The sequence below is a fragment of the Cervus canadensis genome, chromosome 8 (genome assembly GCF_019320065.1).
Source record: "Cervus canadensis isolate Bull #8, Minnesota chromosome 8, ASM1932006v1, whole genome shotgun sequence".
Classification (NCBI taxonomy): domain Eukaryota; kingdom Metazoa; phylum Chordata; class Mammalia; order Artiodactyla; family Cervidae; genus Cervus; species Cervus canadensis.
In genome coordinates this window covers 84963777-84987400 of record NC_057393.1, presented here as the reverse complement: position 1 = coordinate 84987400, position 23624 = coordinate 84963777, and the positions used below count along the sequence as shown (strand labels likewise).

The window sequence follows — 23624 nt, the reverse complement described above, 5'->3', positions numbered from 1 at the left end:
GTCCATTTTTCCAATTCCTGGTAAAATAATACAAAACCTTTGGAATAGGAAAGCTACGTTACACTTCAAGCAGTGTTTCCAGATTGGTAGGAAAAGGAGGCCAGTACCTCCCTTCCTTGCGGTAAAGGGCGCGAGGTCCACTGGTTTCTTAGATCTCGAATCCGAGTTGACTTGACATTTGCCTCAGACAAATGTGCACCTTCCAAGACGCCAAGTGTCTGACGCAAATGCAGAGGTCAGGAAGGCCCACCTGGGGCCAGCAAACATCTCACGCAGATATTTTTTTTCCCCCACAGCTTGGAAATGCCCATTTAAGGCACATAATTAAACTATGATAAAATGACTCAGCCAGTGCACTGACCTTTTTGGAAAAGTGAGAAGGATATCTGAGTACTGTATTTAAAATTCAACAAATCTAAAATTGGGCTCATTATTTCCACCCCAAATCGATTTCTTCTGTATTTCCTTGACTCAGAGGCACCACTCCCCAGGTAGCTGGCTAAACTTGAATCCTCCGTTTCCTTAGTATCCCAACTCCCATGTCAATTAATTCCAATCAGTCAATTTTAAGGGAAATCTATACCTACACTTTCAGATTCCTCACTTAATTGTCCATTTTAAAGAGAAAGAAGAAGAAAAAAAAAAAAAGAGAGAGAGAGAGAAAGAAGAGGATCATTCGGAGCCAGTGGCTCCCCCAGTGAATCCATTGACCAGCAGGATCAGCGTCACCCGGCGGCTTGTTAGAAACGCAAATTTTCAGGACCAACCCCAGCCCTGCTGAACGGGAAACTCTGGGGACGCGGCCCAGCAGTTGGTGATGTCAGCGTTCCTCTCTAGGTGATTCTGATCCTGTCTTATCTCTGTCCATCAGCCAGGACTGCTGTGTTCACAAAAATTCAATTAACCATCAAGCTAAGAAGAAAAGGGAATTTTATTTGAGCCAAACTCAGGATTACAACCCAGAAGATAGAAAGCTCTGAGAACAGTTCCACCTATTAGAAATCAAAGGCACAATCATATACTTTTTCGAGACAAAAGATCGTATATCAAAATGGCATGTTGATTTTTTACATGAAGTCCCCTAGCGATATAGGATATTATAGTCCAGGTAAGCCCATACATAACCCCCTACAGAGCTGAGAAAGAAGCTTCTTAAAAGAAGCTGGTCTTTTACGAAGTTACATTGATAGAATCAGAAAAAAGGGTGGAAAATATCTTCCAGCAGGCACTCTCATCTTGGAGAACCGTCTGGTTAATATGCAGCAGAAATGTGCACTGCACATGGGGGGGAGGAGATCCAAATGAACAGAAAGAGACAATTTTGTGTTTAAATTTTCTTGTCCTGCCTAAAAATGTAAATTTTATTTTCTTAGCTGCTGTCACCTGCAACCTGGCTCCAGACCCTGGACATCCGTTTCCCTTCCTTTGCCCTGGGGTCTGGTATCTTTGATGTCCATATAGCCCCACAGATTTCTTACAATGGTGTTTGCATGATGTATCTTTTCCCATCCTTTTAAACTTACTTGTATCTTTATTCTTAAAGAGGGAATCTCTCTTCTTGTAGGCAGCAGAGAGTTGGATCTTGCTTTTGTATTCAGCCTGACAAACCTGACCTTTTAATTGAGCATTTGGATCACTTACTTCTGATGTAATTATCATGTGGTTGGGTTTAAATCTAGAGTCTTGCTATTAGTTTGTTTTCTATTTGTCCTATCATTGTTCAGAAGTTTTCCTTTTTTTACAGTTGAAGTATAGTTGATTTATTAATATAATATTATATTTGTTTCAGGTGTGCAACATAGTAATTCAAAATTTTTATAGGTTATAGTCCATTTAAATTTATTATAAATATTGGCTATATTCCATGTGCTGTATATCTTTGTAGCTTATTTATTTTCTAGATGGTAGTTTGTATCTCATAATCCCAAACCTCTATCTTGCCTCTCTCCGATTTCCTCTTCCCCATGGGTAACCACTAGTTTGTTCTCTGTCTGTCTGTCTCTGTTTTGTTATATTCATTCTTTTTATTTTTTAGATTCCACAAATAAATGATAACATTCAGTATTTGTCTTTATCTTATTTATTTCACTAAAGGCCCTCCAGGTCCATCCATGTTGTTGCAAATGGCAAAATTTTTATGCTTTTTATGGTTGAGTAGTATTCCATTGTGTATATATTTGTTTATACACATCTTCTTTATCTGAATTCATGTGTTGATGGACACTTAAGTTGCTTCCATATCTTCCATATTGTAAATAGTGCCGCTGTGAACATTGGGCTGCTTCTATCTTTTCAAATTAGTGTTTCCATTTTCTTCAGATTATGCCCAGGAGTGGAATTACTGGATCGTATGGTAGTTCTAGGTTTAGTTTTTTGAGGAACGTACAGACTGTTTTCCATAGTGGCAGCAACAATAACATTTCCTCAACAGTTCCCTTTTCTCCACACCCTCTCCAACATGTTTTGTGTGTAGACTTCTTGATGATGGCCATTCTGACTGGTGTGTGCTATACCTTATTGTGGTTTTGATTTTCATTTCTCTGATAATTAGCAATGTTGAGCATCTTTTCATGTGCTTGTTGGCCATCTGTATATCTTCTTTAGAGAAATGTCTATTTAGGTCTTCTGCCCGTTTTTTGATTGGGTTGTTTGTTGTCAATTATATCTCAATAAAACTGGAAAAAATTTAAAATAAATCACATAAAATATAATTTTTTTTCATTTCAGATACTTTATCTCTAGAATTTCCATTTAATCTTTCATTTTTCTTGTTAGATTTGTTTTTCTTTAAATCCTTGAGCACACTGAACATATTTTAATAGCTATTTTATTATGCTTCTCCGTGAATTCCATTTTCTTTCCTTTCTTGGTTTGTTTCCTTCAAATGAGTTTTCTCCAGTTTAGGGTCACATTTTCTTATTTCTCGCCTTATCTAGTAATTTTTAAATTGGATGCTAGACATTGCTAATGTATGTTGCCGTGTGCCTAGATTTTGTTGACTTAATAGGGACTTTGTCCTGGCAGGCAGTTAAGTCCCTTAGGGATCAGTTTGACACTTTGGAATCTTATTTTAAAGGACTTCAGCCTCTGTTCTAGGACGAGTTTGGCCTTCCTGCTGTGATGACTCTTCTGAGGTATTGACTGGGTATATGTATGTCCAACAAAGTCTTTTCCTTTGATTGGTTTGAACTCAGTTCCCCTGGGAGCTCTAGGAATTGTTCAGCTCATTACTCCCTGGGAGTCCTTCGCTCAGACCTAGGGCATTTAATCTTCTGCACACATGACAGCATTCAGCCAGAGCCTCCAGGGGCTCCACAATCGGGAGCCTGGTTCTCTTTGTCTGGGCAGCAACCTTCTGATGAGCTCTGTGCCACAAATCCCAGTTTCTCAGCTTCCCCAAACTCTAATCTCTGCTCCTAATTTCAAGACTTCTGTGTTCTTTTAGGAGGAGCCCCTTCTGTACCGGGGGCTTGTAAGTGCCCCCAGGCAGAACGCTGAAGCAATGACAGGATTCACTTAGTTTGTAGCTTCTTCCTCAGGGATCATGGATCTGTGCTGCGTGTTTTCCAGTTTGAGAATCCTTGTTTCACACAGGATCTCCAGTTTCCAGCTGTCTGTGATGGCAGGGTGAGTCTGATCCCAGTTTTCCCAAAGTGAATGGGAGCAGAAGTCCTTGGTTTATCTTTTTAATTTCCCCTCCTTCCCTCACTTTCACCTTCTGGCCCTGACTCACTGACCACTTCCACTTTCTGCTTTCTTATACCTTAGAGTCTGGGCAACACTGGTTTCCTTCTGCTGCTGCTGCTGCTGCTAAATCACTTCAGTCGTGTCCGACTCTGTGCGACCCCATGGTCTGCAGCCCACCAGGCTCCTCCGTCCATGGGATTTTCCAGGCAAGAACACTGGAGTGGGTGCCATTGCTCTCTCCACTGGTTTCCTTCTGCCTTGGTCCAAATCTTGTAAGTTTCCTTTTTCTTCAAAATTTCTTATAAATATTTGTGTCCAGTATGTCTAACTCCTATCTAACTAGGAGTACACATGAGTGGATTTTACTTGGTTGTAATAAAACACTATGTGTACAATATTATCTATAGAAAGCACACAGGTAATTAGCCAATCCTCTAAGAAGAAAACAAAAGTCTTGAAATGAGGATGAAATTAGCTTAGTAACCATTTGTATTTAGGTTATATCAACAAGTATGAAAATTCTAGTTTTTTCCCTAAAAATCTCAGAAAAAGTAGTCTTTTTTCTTAATGCTTGAAATGGTATTCTAATAATACTTAAAGTTTTTTTTTTTTTTTACAAAGTTAATATCTGAGGATGAAAGAATGACTTCTTGTGATCAGCCTTCAGAAATTTTGATAAGAACAGTTTAATTTACTTTGGGAATGAGCCAAATTTTGCCACAAAACACTCTTTTCTAAACTCATCTCTCATTAACATTGTTCATGAGAGAAAAAACAAGCTCAGCACTTGAGCAAGGATACTGTGGCCCAGACTCAAGTGATCTCCTAGTCATTTTTGGCCTCAAAGGACACATTGTATTATTTAGTTTCTCTGAAATAGCTGAGGGACAACCCAGCATGCCCATATTGGCAGGATGTATTTTTCTGTTTAGCTCATGTAACACAACAGAACTAGTGGCACCTCCTTTCCAACTCAGCGAACAGTCAAGTGTATATATTTTGTATCGACAGATGTAGCTGCTTTTTAAATTGTGAAGTTTAAAATTGAATATAACCTGGGATGGGGGAAGCTGATAAATGCCATGCGTGTTGGTGCTCTGTGTGTGATACTCTGAAATACCAGTTTATGCTGAACCTAAAATCTCTCTGCTTCCCTGTGACCTCAGTCTTGGATGGTTATTTAAAATGGCCATTCTTTGTTTTACTCCCTCATCGTCCCTCCCCACTCCAACTGCTCAGGCAATTTTTTAAGCCTGTTACATTTTGAAATGCTTTGGCTTCATAGTATATGGAGTGTTGACCTGATGGGTATATTGAAAAAAAAAAAAAATAGGAGTTGCTCAAGGATTAGACAGTTTCTAAATAAATGGGGCTATTTTGCCCTCAATTTTGGACACACTGGAAATAGTTGAAGAATAATCAGCAAAGTAAGGGTAACATGGATAATTCAAAACCTCCAACAGTTCCAAATGTTAAGCTAATGAATTTCTTTCCTCCCTGCTCACTTTTCTAAATATTGCCTTGTAACCCTTTTTTCACATTTGACAATTTAATTATAATGTATCTTGGTGTGGGTTCCCTTGGGTTCATTTGGAAGTCTCTGGGCTTTCTGGATCTGAACTTCTGTTTTCTTCCTCAGGTTAGGAAGTTTTCAGCCATCATTTCTCCAAATAAGTCTTTTACCCCTTTCTTTCTTCTCCTTCTGGGATCCCTATAATGTAAATATTGATCTACTTAATGTTTTACCACAAGTCCTTTAGGCTCTCTTCACTTTTTTTAAATTCCTTTTCCTCTTAGCTGCTCTGATTGGATGAGTTCCACTGCCATCCCTGTCTTAGAGCTTACTGATCCTTTCTGGTGCTTCATCGAATCTATTGTTGAACTCCTTTACTGTATTTTTCAGTTCAGTCATTATATTCTTCAGCTCTGTGATTTCTGTTTGGTAGTTTCTTACATTTTCTTTTTCTTTGTTGAAATTCTTGCTTTGTTCATGCATTGTTCTTTTAAATGTCAGCAAAAAAATGATCAATAGTCAATCTAAGAAAAAATGGAAAATTTTATGTGAACCAAACTGAGGACTGTAGCCCAGGAGACAGTCTCTCAGAAAGCACTGAGAACTGTTCTGAAGAGGTGGGGGTGGGGGAGGTCAGTATATATGTGAGTTTGGTGATGAGTACCTGAAATCAAGCATTCATCTCAGTAGAAGGTTGCTCCCAGCCATGACAAACAGACATCTTAGTTAATGGATCTAGTGCTTTTCCAAGTTGGGAAGATGCAAGAATCCAGCTTCATTAAAAATTTCTCCTGAAAATATCTAACTATCATAGGGCCAGTTCTGTCAGTTTTTCCAGAGCACGGAGTGCCTCATCCTGCTCTTCACCCTGAATTCCTTTCAAAATGTATTATAGGTCTGCGACTGTAGGGGCTTGATTCTAGGAGAACTGGATGGTAAGCAACATTGTCTGTTGTACAGACCCTTCCCTTTCGGTCTTAATTTCGACCAAGGTTTGGGAAGCATTTGTCTTCCTATGCTTGGAATGCCCACCCCTGGTCAGGCAAGGATTTCGTTGCTAGGCCATTTACTGTGTGATTACAGGACTAGGCCACCTAACAGTAATCCAAAGCCTCTGGACCACCTGTCCTAACTAGTCGGTTACGGGCCTGAAAATGGTTCCTTCTGGTTGCTTCTTAGCATTTCTAGAGTTAAACCATTACAATCACTGCTCTTATAGAACTATAAATCTGGTCAGCTGTTTCAAGTTGCCTAGTCATCTTAATTTTTATCTGAGGCTTAGTCACACATTTGGAAATGCAAGAAATAATAATCTTATAATATAGCTAGTAACATTTATAAGGTCCTAAGTAAACGTTTGGGATTCCCCGGTGGTAAAAGAATCCCCCTGCCAATGCAGGAGACCTGGGTTAGATCCCTCGGCTGGAAGATCTCCTGGAGAAGTTATGCAGCTGGTGCCAGGAGGCGGCCATGGGGAGGATCTGGGTCGCACTAAATGCAGATGTACCGTGCGTGCTGTGGGGAGGGGAGAGGAGGCCCAAACCTACAGAGAAATAGTTTTATGTTTCATTTTTTCTTGTCTTTCCTTAAAATGTGAATTTTTATTTCATCGGTGCATTGTCCTCCTGCCCTCAGAGAACATCTTTGTGACTCTTTTCAGCAGGGTATAAACCCTGGCCTCGGTCAACTCTCCCCTAGCCCCTGATGTTGCTTGTATGCCTGTGTGTAAAACCATTTTAGATTGTCAAATGAGCCTCATCTGGGGAATTTTCAGGGCAACACTTCTTGTATCTTCCCTTCCTGAGACCCTTTTGATGTCTTGGAGAGGGAACCCCTTCGAGTTGTCAACACTGGGAATGTGGCTTTGCTGTCTAACAGAAGCACAACTGGGGATGTCCCTGGTGGTCCAGTGGTTAAGACTCTGCCTCGCAATGCTGGCGATGTGGGTTTAGTCCCTGGACGGGGGGAGGGTGGGAGGGGGCTAAGATCCCACATGCCATGTGGCGTGGCCAAACAAGACAAACACAACTGGTTTGTCCCCAGCTTCTAGGGTAACTAGGGCTCCCCAGGGAAGATGGGGTGTTTCGATGGACCAGTTGGGGAGCCCCCAGTCTGCTGCTTTACCTAACGGGAGCTGGAAGGAAGCAGGTTTAGCTCAGGTCCTCCCTCTTTCTTGCAGCAAGTGCACTGACCAGGAGCCAGCTTTGCTGGTGGCCTGCATGTCCCACACCCCACGTTGGTGGCAGGGGTGCTGACCTGTGAAGCGTTCTTATTCTTTCCTCCTGGGTTCCCTGAGGTGCTGTGTAGCACTGCCACAGACAAGGCAGCTTGCTGCTTCATCTTTTTCCTCTTCTGCTACATCTTGGTTATTGAAAACCTTTTAAAGGCCACCTCAACCATTTGGGACCTCCGATGGGTGTGTTAGGCCCTGCTGTCATCTTCTGAAGTTTGTGGTGAGTATTTGGAGCACTCGGGGCAAAGGGAAATATAAGGGGCCTTCAGGGGGTCCTTTCTACAGAGAGTGAGGTCTTCCTCCTTGAGTTAGACAGCTGAGCAGGCCCAAGTCTGCACTTTTCCTGGAGTCCCTGCTCTGGTTAGAGGCCAGAAGCATTGCACATAGGGAATCTCACGTCACTTCCCTTCTCTCACAGAACAAGCCTAGTTGGAGCATGGTGCTATGACTTAATGAGCCGTCGTTCTCTGGCCGTTCCTCCCGGTTACTTAGTTGGTATTGTGGCCAGACAGTATTACAAAAGAAGTTACTTTTTCATCACTGAGGTGGAGCCATAGTTTCCAGTGATTCAGAATGCACCCTGATGGGCTGGCCAAGGGGACTGATATCTGGTTGCCCATATCCTTGGTCTCAGTTGAGGATCAGCCTCTGATTACACAGAGGTCTAGACTAAGGTTTGGTGGAGACACAGATTCTGCTGTTCTTAGACCACTGAAAATTTCCTTCTCTGGAGAGTTGTTCTTCTCAGTAAGTTCTTCCGATTGACAAAAGTATATACTCAGGTCTACCAATCCTCTACAAATAATTCAAGTTACCAGGACCCTCTTAACAGAAATCAAAACCAGGGGCCCTTTGGGCTGTCAGAGCCAGGACTCTCTAACAGAAGTCAAAACCAGGAAGAGAGACACAGATTATTTCCCTGAAGCCTTTAGTGATCAGGTGTCCTGATCAGCCTCCGGGACTCAGGAAGACAGGGGTGAAGTTGGTATTTCCCATTTTGTCAAAAATACGAGTACTCTTTACACATGCACACAAATAAAACACAGTTGCTCAGACAAAAGATCAGACCAGTACCGCCTAACTATTCCATTCCCCCTCCTAAATAGACACCTGACAGTCAGACGGTGCTGCTCCCAGACAGGCTTGTTTCCTGAAAGGGCATGAAGCGGGGGGATAACCCCCAGCCCTGCAAGCTGGAGCAACTTACCCCAAAATGGACCGAGGGCTGACGGTAAGTCAGAATACTTCTCCAAGTTCCCGCGGGTCACAGGAGTCCTGGCCGCTCCAGGGGGCGCGAGGGAGGGGCTGCCCCAGCCGAGCCCCACCTGCCGCAGGGACAGGCTCCTGGCTGGCTTGTCAGAAACTGTCGCCAAACCCTAGGCTGTGTGCCTGATGCACAGCGAGACCAGACAAACCGAAACATCAGAGTTTGGAGCAGAGGAGGATCTGTTGCGGGATCAAGCAAGGATGGGCAGCTGGTGATCAGAAGACCTGGACTCCCCAGTGGCTTTCAGGCCGGGGCTTTTAAAGACGGTGCTAGCGGAGCGGGTTGTAGGGTGTGTGAGCAGCTCACGGACCTTCTCCTTTCGATTGGTTGGTGGTGCAGTAACAGGGTGATGCTTCCAGAGTCTTGCCTTCTGGTTCTAGCTGGTCAAGTCTACGTGCTTGTAGTCAGCAGGTAGTTACTGTCCTCGAGCAGGTGGGAGGCCTCAGCTTCTTAGAACAGCTCAAAAAGGCTGCATCCAATTGTGGATTTCCCTTAAGGAGGCACGGAGTCCTGCAAGTTACTGATCTCAGCAGTGACTGCTTGAGTTTGCTCCATGGAAGTCAGTGAAAGCCTTTGAGACTAAAGGTTTTTGTTTTTCTAAAGGCTGATTGGAGGCTGGACCCTCAGGCAGCGGCTTTTAAAGCACAGAAGTAGACTTCTTTCTGGGGAAGACTGGGAGAGGCGAAGGAAGCCCTAGGATATAGTTAAGAAGTGCGTCTTTGCTACTGTCCCATCGAACCTGTGAACACAAGCCCTGCTGGCCACTAGAGCCAGGCTTTCAAGGGATGTGGCCTCTGGTGGCAATGCTAGAGACGTCAAAAGTGCCTTTCTCTGAGACGCTGCAGACCTGGGCAGGACAGAGGGCCGGCATGAATGTGATACCCACTGGCCTCCCCGCTGCCTGCAGTGACCTTGGGATGTGTGCTGAAGCAGCATCCCCTCTCCTGCCCCAGAGCTGTGAAGACGAGCTCACAGGCCTCTTTCCTGGAAAGACGGGAGCTTGTCTGCTGCTTCCGCACTGTTCCCTGGCTGGTGGCTGGTTAAGAACCGTTTCTCTGTTTGTTACAGTCCTGTGGGGCCTGGGAAGGTAAGCCTGGTTGGCTACCAGAGCCAGGGGATTGAAGGGGCATCCCTCTGGGAGGCAGCCACAAAATCTGGGGCCCCAGACCTGTGCCTTCCTGGGAAAACCTGGGAAAGGAGAGGCTGGGCACAAAGTTGGTGCCTGCCAGTCTCGGCTGTCTTTAGGGAGTATTTCAGTGGCCTCCAGAAGTGTGTTAAATGCCTGCCCCTCAGGCTGAAGCTTTTGAGATCCGCAACAGGCCTCTTAGCCAGAGGACTGGAACCTTTCAGTCTTAGGCCTCCGTGCCAGGCCCTGGGGTGCTAGCCTGGTGGGTCCGGGAGAGCCCCCAGAGACCTGTTTCCCAGATGCTGTAGGCTCATGGGTCTTGTGGACTAGGCCCACTGGCTTTCAAAGCTAGATGTTTTGACGGGGGTGGGGGTGGGGGGGGCGTGCATCTCTCAGGTACAGGTCTTAAAAGCTGGGATGCTGATATGGGGTTCAAATCCTCCCCTCCTCAGGGAGCATCTGGGAGCTGTTGGTCCCCAGCCCTGACCGTGCGCTGCTGGGCTGGGAGTGGGGTTTGTAGTGAGAGCGTGTCTCAGCCTCTCCTACCCGTCCTGATGAGTTTTGCTCACCAGCTTCTCAAGAGTTGCTTTGAAAGCTCTTGGGGTTCTTTCAGAGGGAACTGTTCTGTGTGGAGTTGGAGAGTCAGGGTGTCTGTGGATGGGGGTGGGCTCAGGATCGCCCTGTGGCACCCTCTGGAGCGGGAACCCCCTGCAGCTCTTCTGTCTTTGACTCAAGACATTAACAGGTCATCCAGACTGGCGAGGAACAGACCTGAGGGGCTGGGAAGAGCTTCCCCCTGCCCCTCCCTCCCCTCACCTACATGTGGGCTTGCACTGTGCGCGGCGGAGCGCAGGAGTCCACCTCAGGCTTGCAGGTGAAGCGAGGGCGTCTGGCTGGGCCAGATCACATGGACACATGCTGCTCCCGAGTTCTTTTAGGAGCAGACATTGAGAAGCAGGTGTGCTCTTGGCTCCAGAATCCTTCAGACTCGGCAGGTACAAAGCAGAAAAAAAGAGTGATTCTGTGTTCCTGGAGCGCTGGCGGTTGAACTCACCCACTGTTCTGTAGGGCCCTCCAGAGAAGCCGAGGCGTTTCCGTCACTGGACATCTGCTCGCTGATGGTCCTCAGTCCTTGGCAGATGGACGGCGTGGAGCACATCTGAATTCATCTTCACCTGTCAGAGTTCTCTTCATCCATTCATTGTCAACAACAATTTGACTCTTCTGGATCCCCTTGATCTAGACTGAGTTCTTCAGTTCTATTTTCTCAGAGGACCGTCTGCTCCTTCACAGCACTGACCATGTTTTGTAACAACTCACATTGGTTACTGACAGCATGTTCTCTAGGAGTGCAGGGAACCACCGTGCCTCACCACCTCGTGTGGCCCCGGCTACACAGTCGGGGCCCAATACAGATGTGCTATTGGCGGTGGGGGGGGGGGGCAGTTACTCTTTTTTTAAAAAAATGAGTGGTTTACCTTAGGACTTCTCTCTAAACTCCATTTAAAGGTTAAAACATACAATTTCTCACAAAGACCACAATTCAGAAATGAAAGTTATCCTTTCCAGTGACATAAATTTATAGGGCGGCTAAAGAGAAACTATATGGGTAACCAAAAAAAACCATCAATTTGAGACGTGGTTATAATATTTAAATTGTATTAAGAACAAGTCCTTAAATCTATTTTTATGAAATTTATTCCCAATTTGAAGTGGCAGTGTATACAAAGGTAACAGCTTGTGATAATTTACAGAAATATTTGCTACAACATGCACATTATGAAGTGTTTCAAACATATACATATTAAGTTCATGCTGAATAAATAATCCCAATTTTTTAATTTTTACATAAAAATATAATATTGCACTCTTAACAAGACCAGTTATTTTGCATATTTTCTCTTCAGATAAATGATGAAATTCAGCTTAAAAAAAAAAAAAAAGACTGAGTAGCAACTTGTTCTAATAAGGAACTAATTTAAAGTTCTCAGTAGAAAAATGAACGCTAGACAATAGCTGCATTTTTTTTTTAAACAAAGCAAATCACTTCAACGTGAATAGGAATAATTTCATCTCTGCACCTAATTGGACCTCAGAATTAACAGCTGGTCTGTGCAAACCATGATCTGAATGTAGCCGTGGAGCGTTCACTGAAGGTTATAAGCATACATGGCCACTTGCTTCCTCTTGTGTTTATCTTGACAGCAGAGACTTTGGAATTGTATATTATACAGTTTTTAAGCAGAATGTTTTAGAAAGTCTGGAAGTTACAAAAGTACTTCTGTAAACACTATATGAATTAAATTTCCATAACAAACACGCAAGTTATTCTTAGGCGGGAATATAATTTTTTATCTCATGGTAACATTACTGAGCTTATTTTACAGTTTTCAAAGCCAATAAAGCAGCACCCCAAGTACTATCATGATAGAAATAGGCTATTTCAGGGTTTTTAGGAATTCTGTCTTTATCGTGTGTAAGTTTGCTGTGGAGTACACAGATATTTCTACGGTTCCTAGAATAGGTTAACAGAAACGGTGGGAACTGCTTTCTAAAAGAATGATTCTGCCTCCTATTTAAAACAAAGGAAGCTATCTCCTTTTCTTTGTAATTCTGTTTTGGGGAAGAAAACTCTTCAGCATATTAGATTAAAAGCCTTATCTGGATTGCATTGCTATACCTGTGCAAACTTCTTTTGTAGTGGAGGCTTTCAGTTGCAAATTGTTAAGCATTCAATGCTCTGTAAATGCCAGATATTAAAAGAATTACCATTTTGTTTATTAAATCTTAGTGCCTCAACTAAGAATATTCATTATCTAGTGTTGCGGATTTTAAGTACGATTTTTATGAAGAAACAGAATGTGTCTGAAAATCAAAGATACCTGTGTTGTCAAACAAATTCTGGTTCTACTTTGAGCTAAGAAGGCAATAGGCAAAAACTGCCTAACACTGAGATTCAAATATTCAGATATTCCAAAAAATGTTTGGTGCAGAGGCACCTACTGAACTCCTTACTGCTCAAAGAAAGCAATAATCAAGTCCTGAATTCTCTCTCCTTATCCTTCCTTTTTTTGGGGGAGGGGCGGGTGTGTGTGTTATTTTGGCAGAAAACTTTAAAAGTATAATCTATTAGAGCAAATTTTATGTAAACAATTAGCTAACCAATTTAAATTCTACTAGGTTTTTTGGGGGGGAATAATAGAAAATAATAGAAAACAGAAATAGAGATAAGTTTTTGTTTAGACTCCTCTATGGAAAAAAAAACTTCAAGGATATGATTTTAATTTACTGTGCCAGACTTCAACCTTGATACAACTCTCCAGATCATCACTAAATTAGAACAAAACTTTCCTCTCAGGACCTTGTGAGGCAGCAGAATTTTGTGCAGATGGACAGACTGTATCATTGCTTGGATTTGTTTGGTCACCCGCGTCTTCCGGTTTGAGCTCCTGAAACTGGCGAAGTCCATAAATGCAGCCTGGAGTTAAAGTGCTGTGGAGAGCGCAGCTCCCCTCACTCACCCGGCTGCGTAGCTGCTGAGGAAGGAATAGAACATTGGGTGTTTCAGGCGCTGCTGGTCCTTCCGGCACCAGGCGATCACAGTCCCGTCGCTGTTCGCTGTGTACAAATGGTGGCCGTCACAGGAAAAGGTAAGGCTGGTAAAAGAAAGACAGTCCCGTTTCTACGCTGTGTCTCTGAAAATTGTATCAGCGTGCTGGTGATCATGTGGAAATTGGTGTAAGAAGTTAAGAGTCTTTACTGGAGCAGAGAGACAGATAAAACAACCACCTACAAGTGGTTTTGACTGTACTAATATAGTTTAATGGTTCTGCTGCCAAGTTTGTGATGCTCATTCTAACCAGGTGATACAGACTAAAACCAAAATCAAAAGATTGGCACACTCTAGGAGAAAATATAAAGCCACATATCCAATAAAAGGTTAGTAAAGAATAATAAAAAAAATATATTGGCACACTCTGATCCCTCTTTGCATGTTTTCTTTTCCTTTCCTATTTAGTGTTATTACTTAAACAATAAACACATGGGTATAGGAAACTTCAAAAAAATATAACAGTACTACATTTTCTCTATATAGAAATAAATGAGGATTATTTTATGGAGGTATTTTATTTCCCTGAAAGAGGAAAAGATAAAAAATGTGTTATTAATATATAATTTTATTATATTACATTTTACATTTAGTGGATTAAAAATAAATTTATTTTAATGCAGTAGAATTTGAATCACTTACTCCAATTGAGTTTTTAAAGTCATATTTGTTAATGGAGCAGAGGGTAATAGGTTGTTTATCAGTCTTGTCTAGCACACTCCTGTAGCTATCAGTCACCATTATGGTATTTTCAATAATGAAAGGGAAAAATATATAACTTTCACATTTCAAGAGGCCTTCCCAGGCACGATCCCAGCACACCCTTCTGTGAGGCTCTGAGCTCCTGACCCAGATTTTAAGCTTCATGAACACAAATGCCTTGCCTCCTTCTGCCATGGGGTCCCGGACATCCTGGTGTTCGATAAACAGCCAGTTGTTTTTAATGATCCTCCTTAGGTTCCTCGTTACTTCTGTGTGCTATACTATATCTCCAACAGAAACAGTCACAGAGTATAGTATGAAGCAGGGAGGGGTGGGGGAGGGTTTACCTTACAATAGGCTTATTTGATTTAGGAAACGTAATTTCCCGCACAGGCTTTAAGTCCCAAGTACTCCATAACCTAGAGGAAGGAAAAAAGTCATCATCTAATTACACAAACTCAAGTTTCCTTTACTAAAAAGTTAACCAACATGTTTATTTGTTAAAAACTACCTGGTAAGGAAACACAATAAATGATTAACGTGGTTAATTCTGGGTAGTTTGATCAGGTGGGTATGGGATTAAGAATACTTTGTGTATTTCATATTGTTAATCTCAACAATTAAAAAATGAAGATCATGGCATTCAGTCCCATCACTTCATGGCAAACAGATGAGGAAACAATGGAACAGTGACAGACTTTATTTTCTTGGGCTCCAAAATCACTGCAGATGGTGACTGTAGCCATGAAATTGAAAGATGCTTGCTCCTTGGAAGAAAAGCTATGACAAATCTAGACAGCACATTAAAAAGCAAAAAGCACAGACGTTACTTTGCCAACAAAGGTCCATCTTGTCAAAGCTATGGTTTTTCCAGTAGTCACATATGGGTATCAGAGTTGGACCATAAAGAAAGCTGAGTGCTGAAGAACTGATGCTTTTGAACTGTGACATTGGAGAAGACTCTTGAGAGTCCCTTGGACTGCAAGGAGATCAAACCAGTCAGTCGTAAAGGAGATCAGTCCTGAATAGTCATTGGAAGGACGGATGCTGAAGCTGAAGCTCCAATACTTTGGCCACCTGATGCAAAGAACTGACACTTTGGAAAAGACCCCGATGCTGGGAAAGATTGAAGCGGGGAGGAGAAGGGGATGACAGAGCATGAGATGGTTGGATGGCATCACCAACTCAATGGACATGAGTCTGAGTAAGCTCCAGGAGTTGGTGATGGACAGGGAAGCCTGGTGTGCTGTAGTCCATGGGCTGCAGAGTTGGACACGACTGAGCAACTGAACTGAACCGAACTTTTTATAGTTAAACAATATAAAATTTCAAAAATGTACAAATTACTATTTAGAAATAAAACAGAAACACCAGAAGAACCTATATCCTAAGGTGATTTTAAATCTCTAAATTTTAAATATTATTATGTTTAGATAGTAAAAAATATTTTTTGAAACTGCTATGTCCTTATGAGCAAAAGGTCACAAAGAAATCAAACTCCTCTTACCTTACAATTCCATTTTCTAATCCCCCAGCAATCACATTGATAGATACTCCCTCAGGCTGGTTAGAGAAAGCCACAGAACAAATGATCTCTCTGCAGTGGACGTGTCCAACGAGGTCCCCATTCACTGTCCAGAGTCTGAGGTCACTGCCTCCACCAGCTAAAACACCACAAAACCCCACAGGTCACCAGGGTGTGGGTGCTGCAGAGCCCCCCACATTGGGCCCCAGAGGGGAATCCCTGAGTGCCTCACTTATCTGTTTGATGAAGTTCATAGGCAACTCATGACTGGAGAGTGTGTAAGTGAAATTACTACATAAGGCACACAGAGTTGGCCTATTTATCTAGAGATGATGGCTAGTGAAAAAATAAAATTAAAAAATTAACCTACAAGGTAGAGCAACAATGTAAATTAACCATGAATTTCTTTGTAGTCATAATTTCTTAGCATACAAACTGCTAAATCTAATTCTGAAAGTACCTAGAAAGCTAAACCACCTTCAAGAAGAGAAAAAAATATTCTGTGAAACTACAGTATCTTTAAGAAGTGAGTTATGGGACTTCTGAAGAAAAAATAACTTATAGTAAAAGTTGAGTTAAAAACTAATTCTTAAAAAGAAAGCTAATTCTTCAGAATGTCCAAGAGTGAATCTTATAAATCAATGTCTTATTAAATGAATTTTTTCTTTTCAAAGACCAGGAGTAATCAAATTTTTTGTAGTTTTCCAGGTGATTGATGGAGGAGGCAGTAATTGCTAGCCATCCTCAATAAACTGGGGCTGGTGGTTTGGGGCCTTATGGTGATGTGTCCAGCCTTTCTGGAGAAATGTTCTCATTCTGATAAACAGAAAGGTTAAGAGGCATGATAAAGTTGGGATGACATAGTATGTGTTACCACACTTTATCTCTCCATTAGGACTAACATAAAAGTAGAGAATTTATTTCTCTCCTTTATTAAGGCAGTGAAAAGATTTCATATTTTATAGCAAAGAAGTAAGTATTAGAAATACTTCTTCATCTATAGAAATGCTAAAGACCATCAAATACCACAGACCAAAATGCCCAGTGTGTTGCAGTATGATTCACAACAGCCAAAAGGTGGGAACAGCCAGATGTTCATCAAGAGGTGAATGGATAAACAAAATGTAGCATATCTAAACAATGGAACTCATTTTTATTCAGCCATGAAAAGTAATAAAGTTCTGGGGAGGGAGGTGGGAGGGGTGATCCGGATGGGGAACACATGTAAATCCATGGCTGATTCTTGTCAGTGTATGGCAAAAACCACTACCATATTGTAAAGTAATTAGCCTCCAACTAATAAAAATAAATGAAAAAAAAAGTAATGAAGTTCTGACATATGCAACAACATGGATGAATCTTGAAAATGTTATGCTCAGTCAAGTAACTGAGGGGGTAGGAGAACTACCCGCTACTCTGAATTTTAGAATATTATATTAACTTTATAGTACCACTGGCAACAGGAAAAGGCTATGAACTCTAGTTGAAATGCATGTATTTTTGATATAGTGGCAGAATGATTTTTAAAAGTACAGAAACCATCTACTATAATATTTACATAGTTTAATAAATTTTATATCTTATCACTATAAAAACCACATCCCATAATAAGCCCTGGGAAATCAGGATAAGGAAAGAATGAGTTTGCCAGTGTGTCTTTAGCCTCAATACAGAAAATTTTGAGACTATATATGTGTATACACACACATATACATATTGTATATTATATACATACACATACATATATATGTATCTTCAATTTTAATTTTAAAGTTACTTGGATGGTTCTCACTAAAGAGTCAAGATTTTTTGATAGGTTAAATCTGGTTAACTTTCTTTTCTCTTTTTTTTTAAAGTATGGTTAACTTTCTTCCCTTCCTAGAGTATAAGAATAGGAGAATGAAATGTAGTCCAGGTCACTAAACATAAATTTGTCCTCTTTTAAAAAGTCATTACTTTTATCATGCTCTCGCCCAAATGCTCTTTATGACTCCTCTTGTATATGTATTGAGAGGCCTCAAACAAGTTGAGAAGGCCTTTTTGTTCAAAGTGGGAAGAAAGTTCTACCCATTACTCTATCATACTGTGCGTACTGCCTACGGACACTTGAATACCCTACTAGTGAGTTGGTAAATATAAGCAAAGTAATTTGGTTTCTTGTTCCCATATGACTAGCTGATATAATTTCACAGATATAAATCACTACTGGCAGCAGGAAAGCAGCTCCCTCAGGATCAGTTCCAATTTCCAAATGTTGCCAAAACAAGAAAGTAGAGAGCTCTAGATAAGTAATCACTGTATTCCCCCCTAGGTTCCCTCTTGTTGTGTGTGACCCACTGAAAGCCCCTAATGTACAAATCAAGGAAGAACAGTTAGCAAAGTCATCAATCATCTGTCCACACTTGTGTTACCAAAGTCAACTATTTAAGGTCTTTTCCTTTAGTTATGCTGACTGGGGAATAAGAATGTGTTCATGACATTCATTACTTTATGACTGGGGGCTAAAGCCTGGCAAATATTAATACTTCACATCTGAAATCTTGAAGCATGACTGGAGACATTACTTTTCTTGAATATAAGAATGATGAGTGTTTTGTAAAATTGACAAAATTCCAAGAGATATCTGTGATATAGTAAAAAAAAAAAAAATTATATATATATATATACACACACATATATAGGAACTTTGACCCACGACCCTGGCATAGAGCTCCTAAACTCTTGTTAATTTACTGTCTTTTCTATGTTAGGGAGATGACTCCTGGGGAGGTCCTAGACAGCTTCAGCGGGGAGCTGGCCAGCAGGGAAACTGCCCTTATAGCACCTCCCACCTCTGGGGAGGGGAGAGGAGCTAGAGGCGGAGGTCAGTTCCTAATGGCCAGTGACTGAATATACCAGGCCTACATAATGGAACCTCAGAAAAACCCCTGAACAACAGGGGAGAAGACTGATGAGCACATTCATGGGCCAGGAGGGTGGTGCCTTGACTCCACAGGAACAGACCTCTGGACCTTTTCTTGTGGCTGTTCACTTTGTAATGAACTACAGTAATAAGTACAGTGTTTTATTGAGTTTTGTGAGTTGTCTGAGAGAATCATCGAAACTGGTGGGGGCCTTGAGACTCCCAAGTTTGCCAACTTCAACTAGTTAGTGTCAGAATTGAATTGCATTGTTGGACACCCATTTGGGGTCACAGAACCGGAGAACAGTTTAGTGTCTGGAAAGACCACACATTTGGTGTCAGGAAAAAACAATATAAAAAACGCAAGCAAAGGATAAGAGACCACCCACTGTAGATGTGTCAAAGATACCTTGGACAGAAAGAAACAGTTTTTTGAAGAATCCTTTCAATTAATGGAAATGCAAACAGAAAACTTATAAGCTTGCCAACTGTTCTTACCTACTGGATGCATCAAATATTTTAATATGTATACATGAAAATAAAACTAAAAGCCAGACATTTGATTAGGAGAACCATCTTTCTCATGTAAATTTGGGGCACATTACACCTCCATTGTTATTCTGTACTACTGTCCTGCAGGAACTAGAAGACACATGTAGTACAAAGCTGACCCTCTGCTGATGCCCTGGAGGAGGGCATGGCAACCCACTCCAGTATTCTCACCTGGAGAATCCCCATAGAGAAGCCTGGCAGCCTACAGTCCATGGGGTCGCAAAGAGTAGGACAAGACTGAGCAACTAAGCACAGCACATGCCTCAACTGATGGACTCAGTCTTCGACTTCATTGTATTTTCATACACATACGACGGAGGATGAGATGGCTGGGTGGCATCACCGACTCGATGGACACAAGTCTGAGTAAGTTCCGGGAGTTGGTGATGGACAGGGAAGCCTGGCGTGCTGCAGTCCATGAGGTCGCAAGAGTCGGACATGACTGAGCAAGTGAACTGAACTGAATACCACACACATGCTATTCCCTAAGTACTCAGGTCTGGCAGGGACCAGAGAGCCGTAGCGTGACAGTTCACCTATGATGTGACCAGCTGGCTGAGCACACGTTAGCACAGCCGCTCCGTGCTTTGGGCTTGGGGCCGACTCACCTGAGGCGCACACTGTGGCAATGTCACCTGTGGTCTCACTGGCAGAGACGGCCGTGACTGGGCTTTTGTGTCCCGCTAGACTTTGCACGTAGCATAACCTGAAAGACCAAAGACGCGAAAATCTGCATGTGAACATTAAATATAATTACATTCTTTTACTTATACAATTGTTTTGGTTAGTATATGTACCTACTATTTATAAGGGATTCCTGACTCTATTCCTAACTGATCTATTAATTCAGTAAGATTACAAAGGTAAAGTCTGTATTTCATGCTTAAAGTTATTATAATGTAAAGATATTATTTTAGTGCATCTGTTTCTCACAGTAAGAACTGAAACATTAAAAAGAGCTATTTTAGAGTTGGAAATCTTCTGTACCTGTTTAAATCCCATATGATGCAGGTTCCATCTCTGCTCACACTTATCATTATACTATATGGTTTGCAGACAAATAAACTGGTTATCTCTTCTGTGTGCCCATACAGATGTATCTGAGACTCCATTTCTATATCTGAAGGCTAAAATTTAAAAAATAAGTATAAGATAAAAGCCATGACAAAAGGTATTCTAGTACTGTTATCTCAAAAACAAAACAACCTAAGTGACTCAAACATCCTTCTCAAACAAATTTTTTCAACCTAGTTCAACTTTTTCTGAAGAGTAGAACTAAACATTAAAAAAAGTTTTAATTGACCATAATCTCATCAACTGATAAGTTTTTCATTTTTGACTATTCTTTTCTAGTCTGGCCAAATATACTTGTACTTTAATAGTTGTGATTATCTCCATATAAATAGTTCTCTATTTCATATTTTATACATTCTCCCATAAGCATTTCTCATTTTTGACAGTGTATTCAAAATGATTTTTAAGTGTTATGATATTCTATATAGTTAGTATACCATAATTTACTTGAACATCCTTTATTGACAGATATTTAAAATAGTTTCAAATGTTTTCAAAATTTTAGATGCCATAAGTAAATTTTATTTTATTTATTTCATAATTCTTAAATTTATGTACATAAGTTTTGTTCCTCCTCTATATCACTTCTTTAGAATAAATTTCCAGAATCCTTGTAGTGGATCAATGAATATTAATAAATTTACAGTATTGATACAAATTTTACAGTGCAGATATAGTACAAATTTTACAGTATTGATACAAATTTTACAGTACTTGCAAAGGCTTTGCACTGACTCTTGATGCTACCAATGGCAATGTATTACTCATCAATAGTTGTGGATTGATTTTCAAAATCAAAGCTTGCAACCTGGTGTTCCAAGGTCCACATGGTTCACAGATACCAGATACATACATATATTATGTATATATTATACAGGGTATACTTTTTGTTATATACTAGGTTTATATTGTCATAGGGCATAATTTTTGTTATATACTAGGTTTGTATTGTCATAAAGTATTTCAATATTTCAAAGAAAACAGGAAAGTAGAAAGTATAAATACAATGAAAATCTGCATACTGACCACTCAGTTAAACTAACCCTAACATTTTATAATGTCAGCCTATTTTTTAAATATAGAAAACATGAACTATTACATAGTGTGTGTACTGTTTTACATCCTATTTCCTCTCCCTTCTCAGAAGTTATTATTATCCTGAACTTTGCATTTGTTTCCTGTGTATTTAGAATTTATGTTCTACTATATGCTACTATAACAATAAACAACGTATTGGTTTTCATTTCGATAAACTTTATAAATATGGTATTTATTGTTCTTTAGGCATCCGATCTATTTTGCCTTTTTTGATCGCCATTGTGATCAAATAAAACATACCTGTGTTGACTTCATTAGCTGCAGCTCATGTATTTTAAGTGCTCCATGGTCCAGTGTCTTAGTCACATAAAAATACGTATTTTATTACTTAAAAGGCTCAAATGACCAGGCAACACCAGTCTTCCTTGGAGCCACTGGCCTGAGCTGTGTGGCAGTGGTTTCTGTCTAGCTAGGGCACATGGCCTGCAGCTGAACACAAGCACAGTGACAAGACGGCTCTGAACAAGGGCGCGAGTCCTGGGGCTGGGCCCCCTCTGGTCCGCCTCTGGGACCCTCCCCACAGGGCCAGGAGTCTGTGGGGCCACGGGGATGTGCCAGCACCCTTGCAGACCATGCTTCAGGGTCCCTGGGGCTGAAGAACTGACTATCCAGAAAGGCTTGAGCCCTTTCCTTCTCTGCTTGCATTTGTGTCTCAGCAGTCATTCTAAATCTGAAAATTTCCCAAGTTTTAAATGGCAATCAAGGTTGCTTTTAATTGCATTTCTCTTATTATAACTATTAATAAGCTTAACTTTTTCACATATTCATTTTTTACCTGTAAATTTGTGTGCTTGGTTTTGTATATTTGTTACTACATTAGAAAATTATTTGTAGGGATTCCTCTATTAGTGGAATAGAATGCAAGCACCTTCCTCGTTTCTCCTGGATGACCCGGATCACCATGCCAGTCTAGGGATGCCTTATCCAAAGCTGAGTCTCAAGGATCCTGGACAGTCCAGGAAATTCCAATCTAGGCTGTATATCCAGGCAAGAGTTGGTCCCATCTGACTCATCCTCACTCTCAGGGACCAGCCTTTTGGACAAGAACCTCCTTGGCCACACCCCCCCCCCACCCCCTGCATTTTGCTCTGTCCCTTGTTACTGTTTTCTACTCCTCTTATAAGAGGCGGTCTCAAGGTCAGTGTCAATATTCTAGGACTGACAGATAATCCAAGAATATCTAACTCAAGGCTAGAGCTCCCTCCTTGCTTGTTAAAAGCTATATATATATATGTATGTGTATTTTTTTTACTTCATGACTATGAATAATATTTATGGGGTAAACAGAAAATAGGTACCCTACAGTGGTTGTTGAAATTTTAGATTTTGCACTTTAAAATGATTCTAAGAGTCAGTGTTACTAGATGATTCCCTGAGGGATCAGAAAATAATTTCCATGGGTAGAACAGAAATCTTCTGCTGGCCTACTTCTTCATAAAATGTTCTTGAATGGTTTGATACTACCTTGGATAAACTGTATATTTATTCTCCCTGCCATCAATTTAGAGACTAGAAATACAGGTGTTCACTTATATAAAGATGACGTGGGCACATTAATAAGTGAAAAACAACTCAAGATCAGTTATTTTAGGATCAGTTATCACCTTTGAAGACATTCTTCTCTAATATATAAAGGGCTTATAGATAACAGTTCCCTATAACCAATCAATGTATTCATCATTAGGTATGTAGAATGCATTTTAACAGACTATCTTAGGAGATCCAACAGAAACAATGCTCAAAATTAGATATGCCTCACTAGCTTAGGAAAGTATTTTATAAGCTTCCCTTGAAACTATTTTCAAGCAACAGTTATCTTGGTTATAGCTTACATGGCACTTGTGAGCCTGTCTTTTGCTGTGTCAAGGGCAACACAAACAAGAACATAAATACTTTTAGAACCATGGCATTCTGTGGGTTTGGGCAACGGAAACTAGTGAACATGAGGTGCTTCCTGCCAACCTCTCAGGCACAGGGTCACATCTGCAACTTCAGGGACCCCAAAATGATGAAATGGTGCCCAAGAAAAAGCAACAATACCCACAAAATCCCAGGTAACCTTCCCTTAGATCAACCAATGATAAAATCATACAGCTAAGATACACTTTTGGACATGGTTTAAATAGTAACTGTTTATCTCATGACTTGATTACCTATTAGGAGAAAAAGAAAACCCTTATATATAAGCTGAAAAATCAACTTTCAGGAAAGGGTAGAACTGAGGAAAGGTATGCAACATAAGACTTCACAAGCTTACAATAACTTCAAACTAAAAGAAGCACATGTATTGCTGTATTCAAATGATAACAGCTACACCTTTGATCTGCTGCTTCAG

General features: G+C 41.0%; 1 protein-coding gene across 2 annotated transcripts in view; it reads right to left on the bottom strand.

Moving 5' to 3' along the window:
* Nucleotides 1-11506: 11506 nt before the first annotated feature.
* The window catches only part of LYST (lysosomal trafficking regulator), a 193769-nt gene continuing 181651 nt past the window's right edge, over nucleotides 11507-23624 (bottom strand). For both annotated transcript variants that reach the window (XM_043477036.1, XM_043477037.1), the window contains exons 50-54: nucleotides 20105-20244; nucleotides 19726-19823; nucleotides 15646-15802; nucleotides 14486-14557; nucleotides 11507-13482 (exon numbers count right to left, since the gene is read on the bottom strand). In XM_043477036.1, coding sequence (XP_043332971.1) covers nucleotides 13344-13482; nucleotides 14486-14557; nucleotides 15646-15802; nucleotides 19726-19823; nucleotides 20105-20244 — 606 coding nt within the window. In that variant the 3' untranslated portion in view covers nucleotides 11507-13343. The remainder of the gene's footprint in view (nucleotides 13483-14485; nucleotides 14558-15645; nucleotides 15803-19725; nucleotides 19824-20104; nucleotides 20245-23624) is intronic.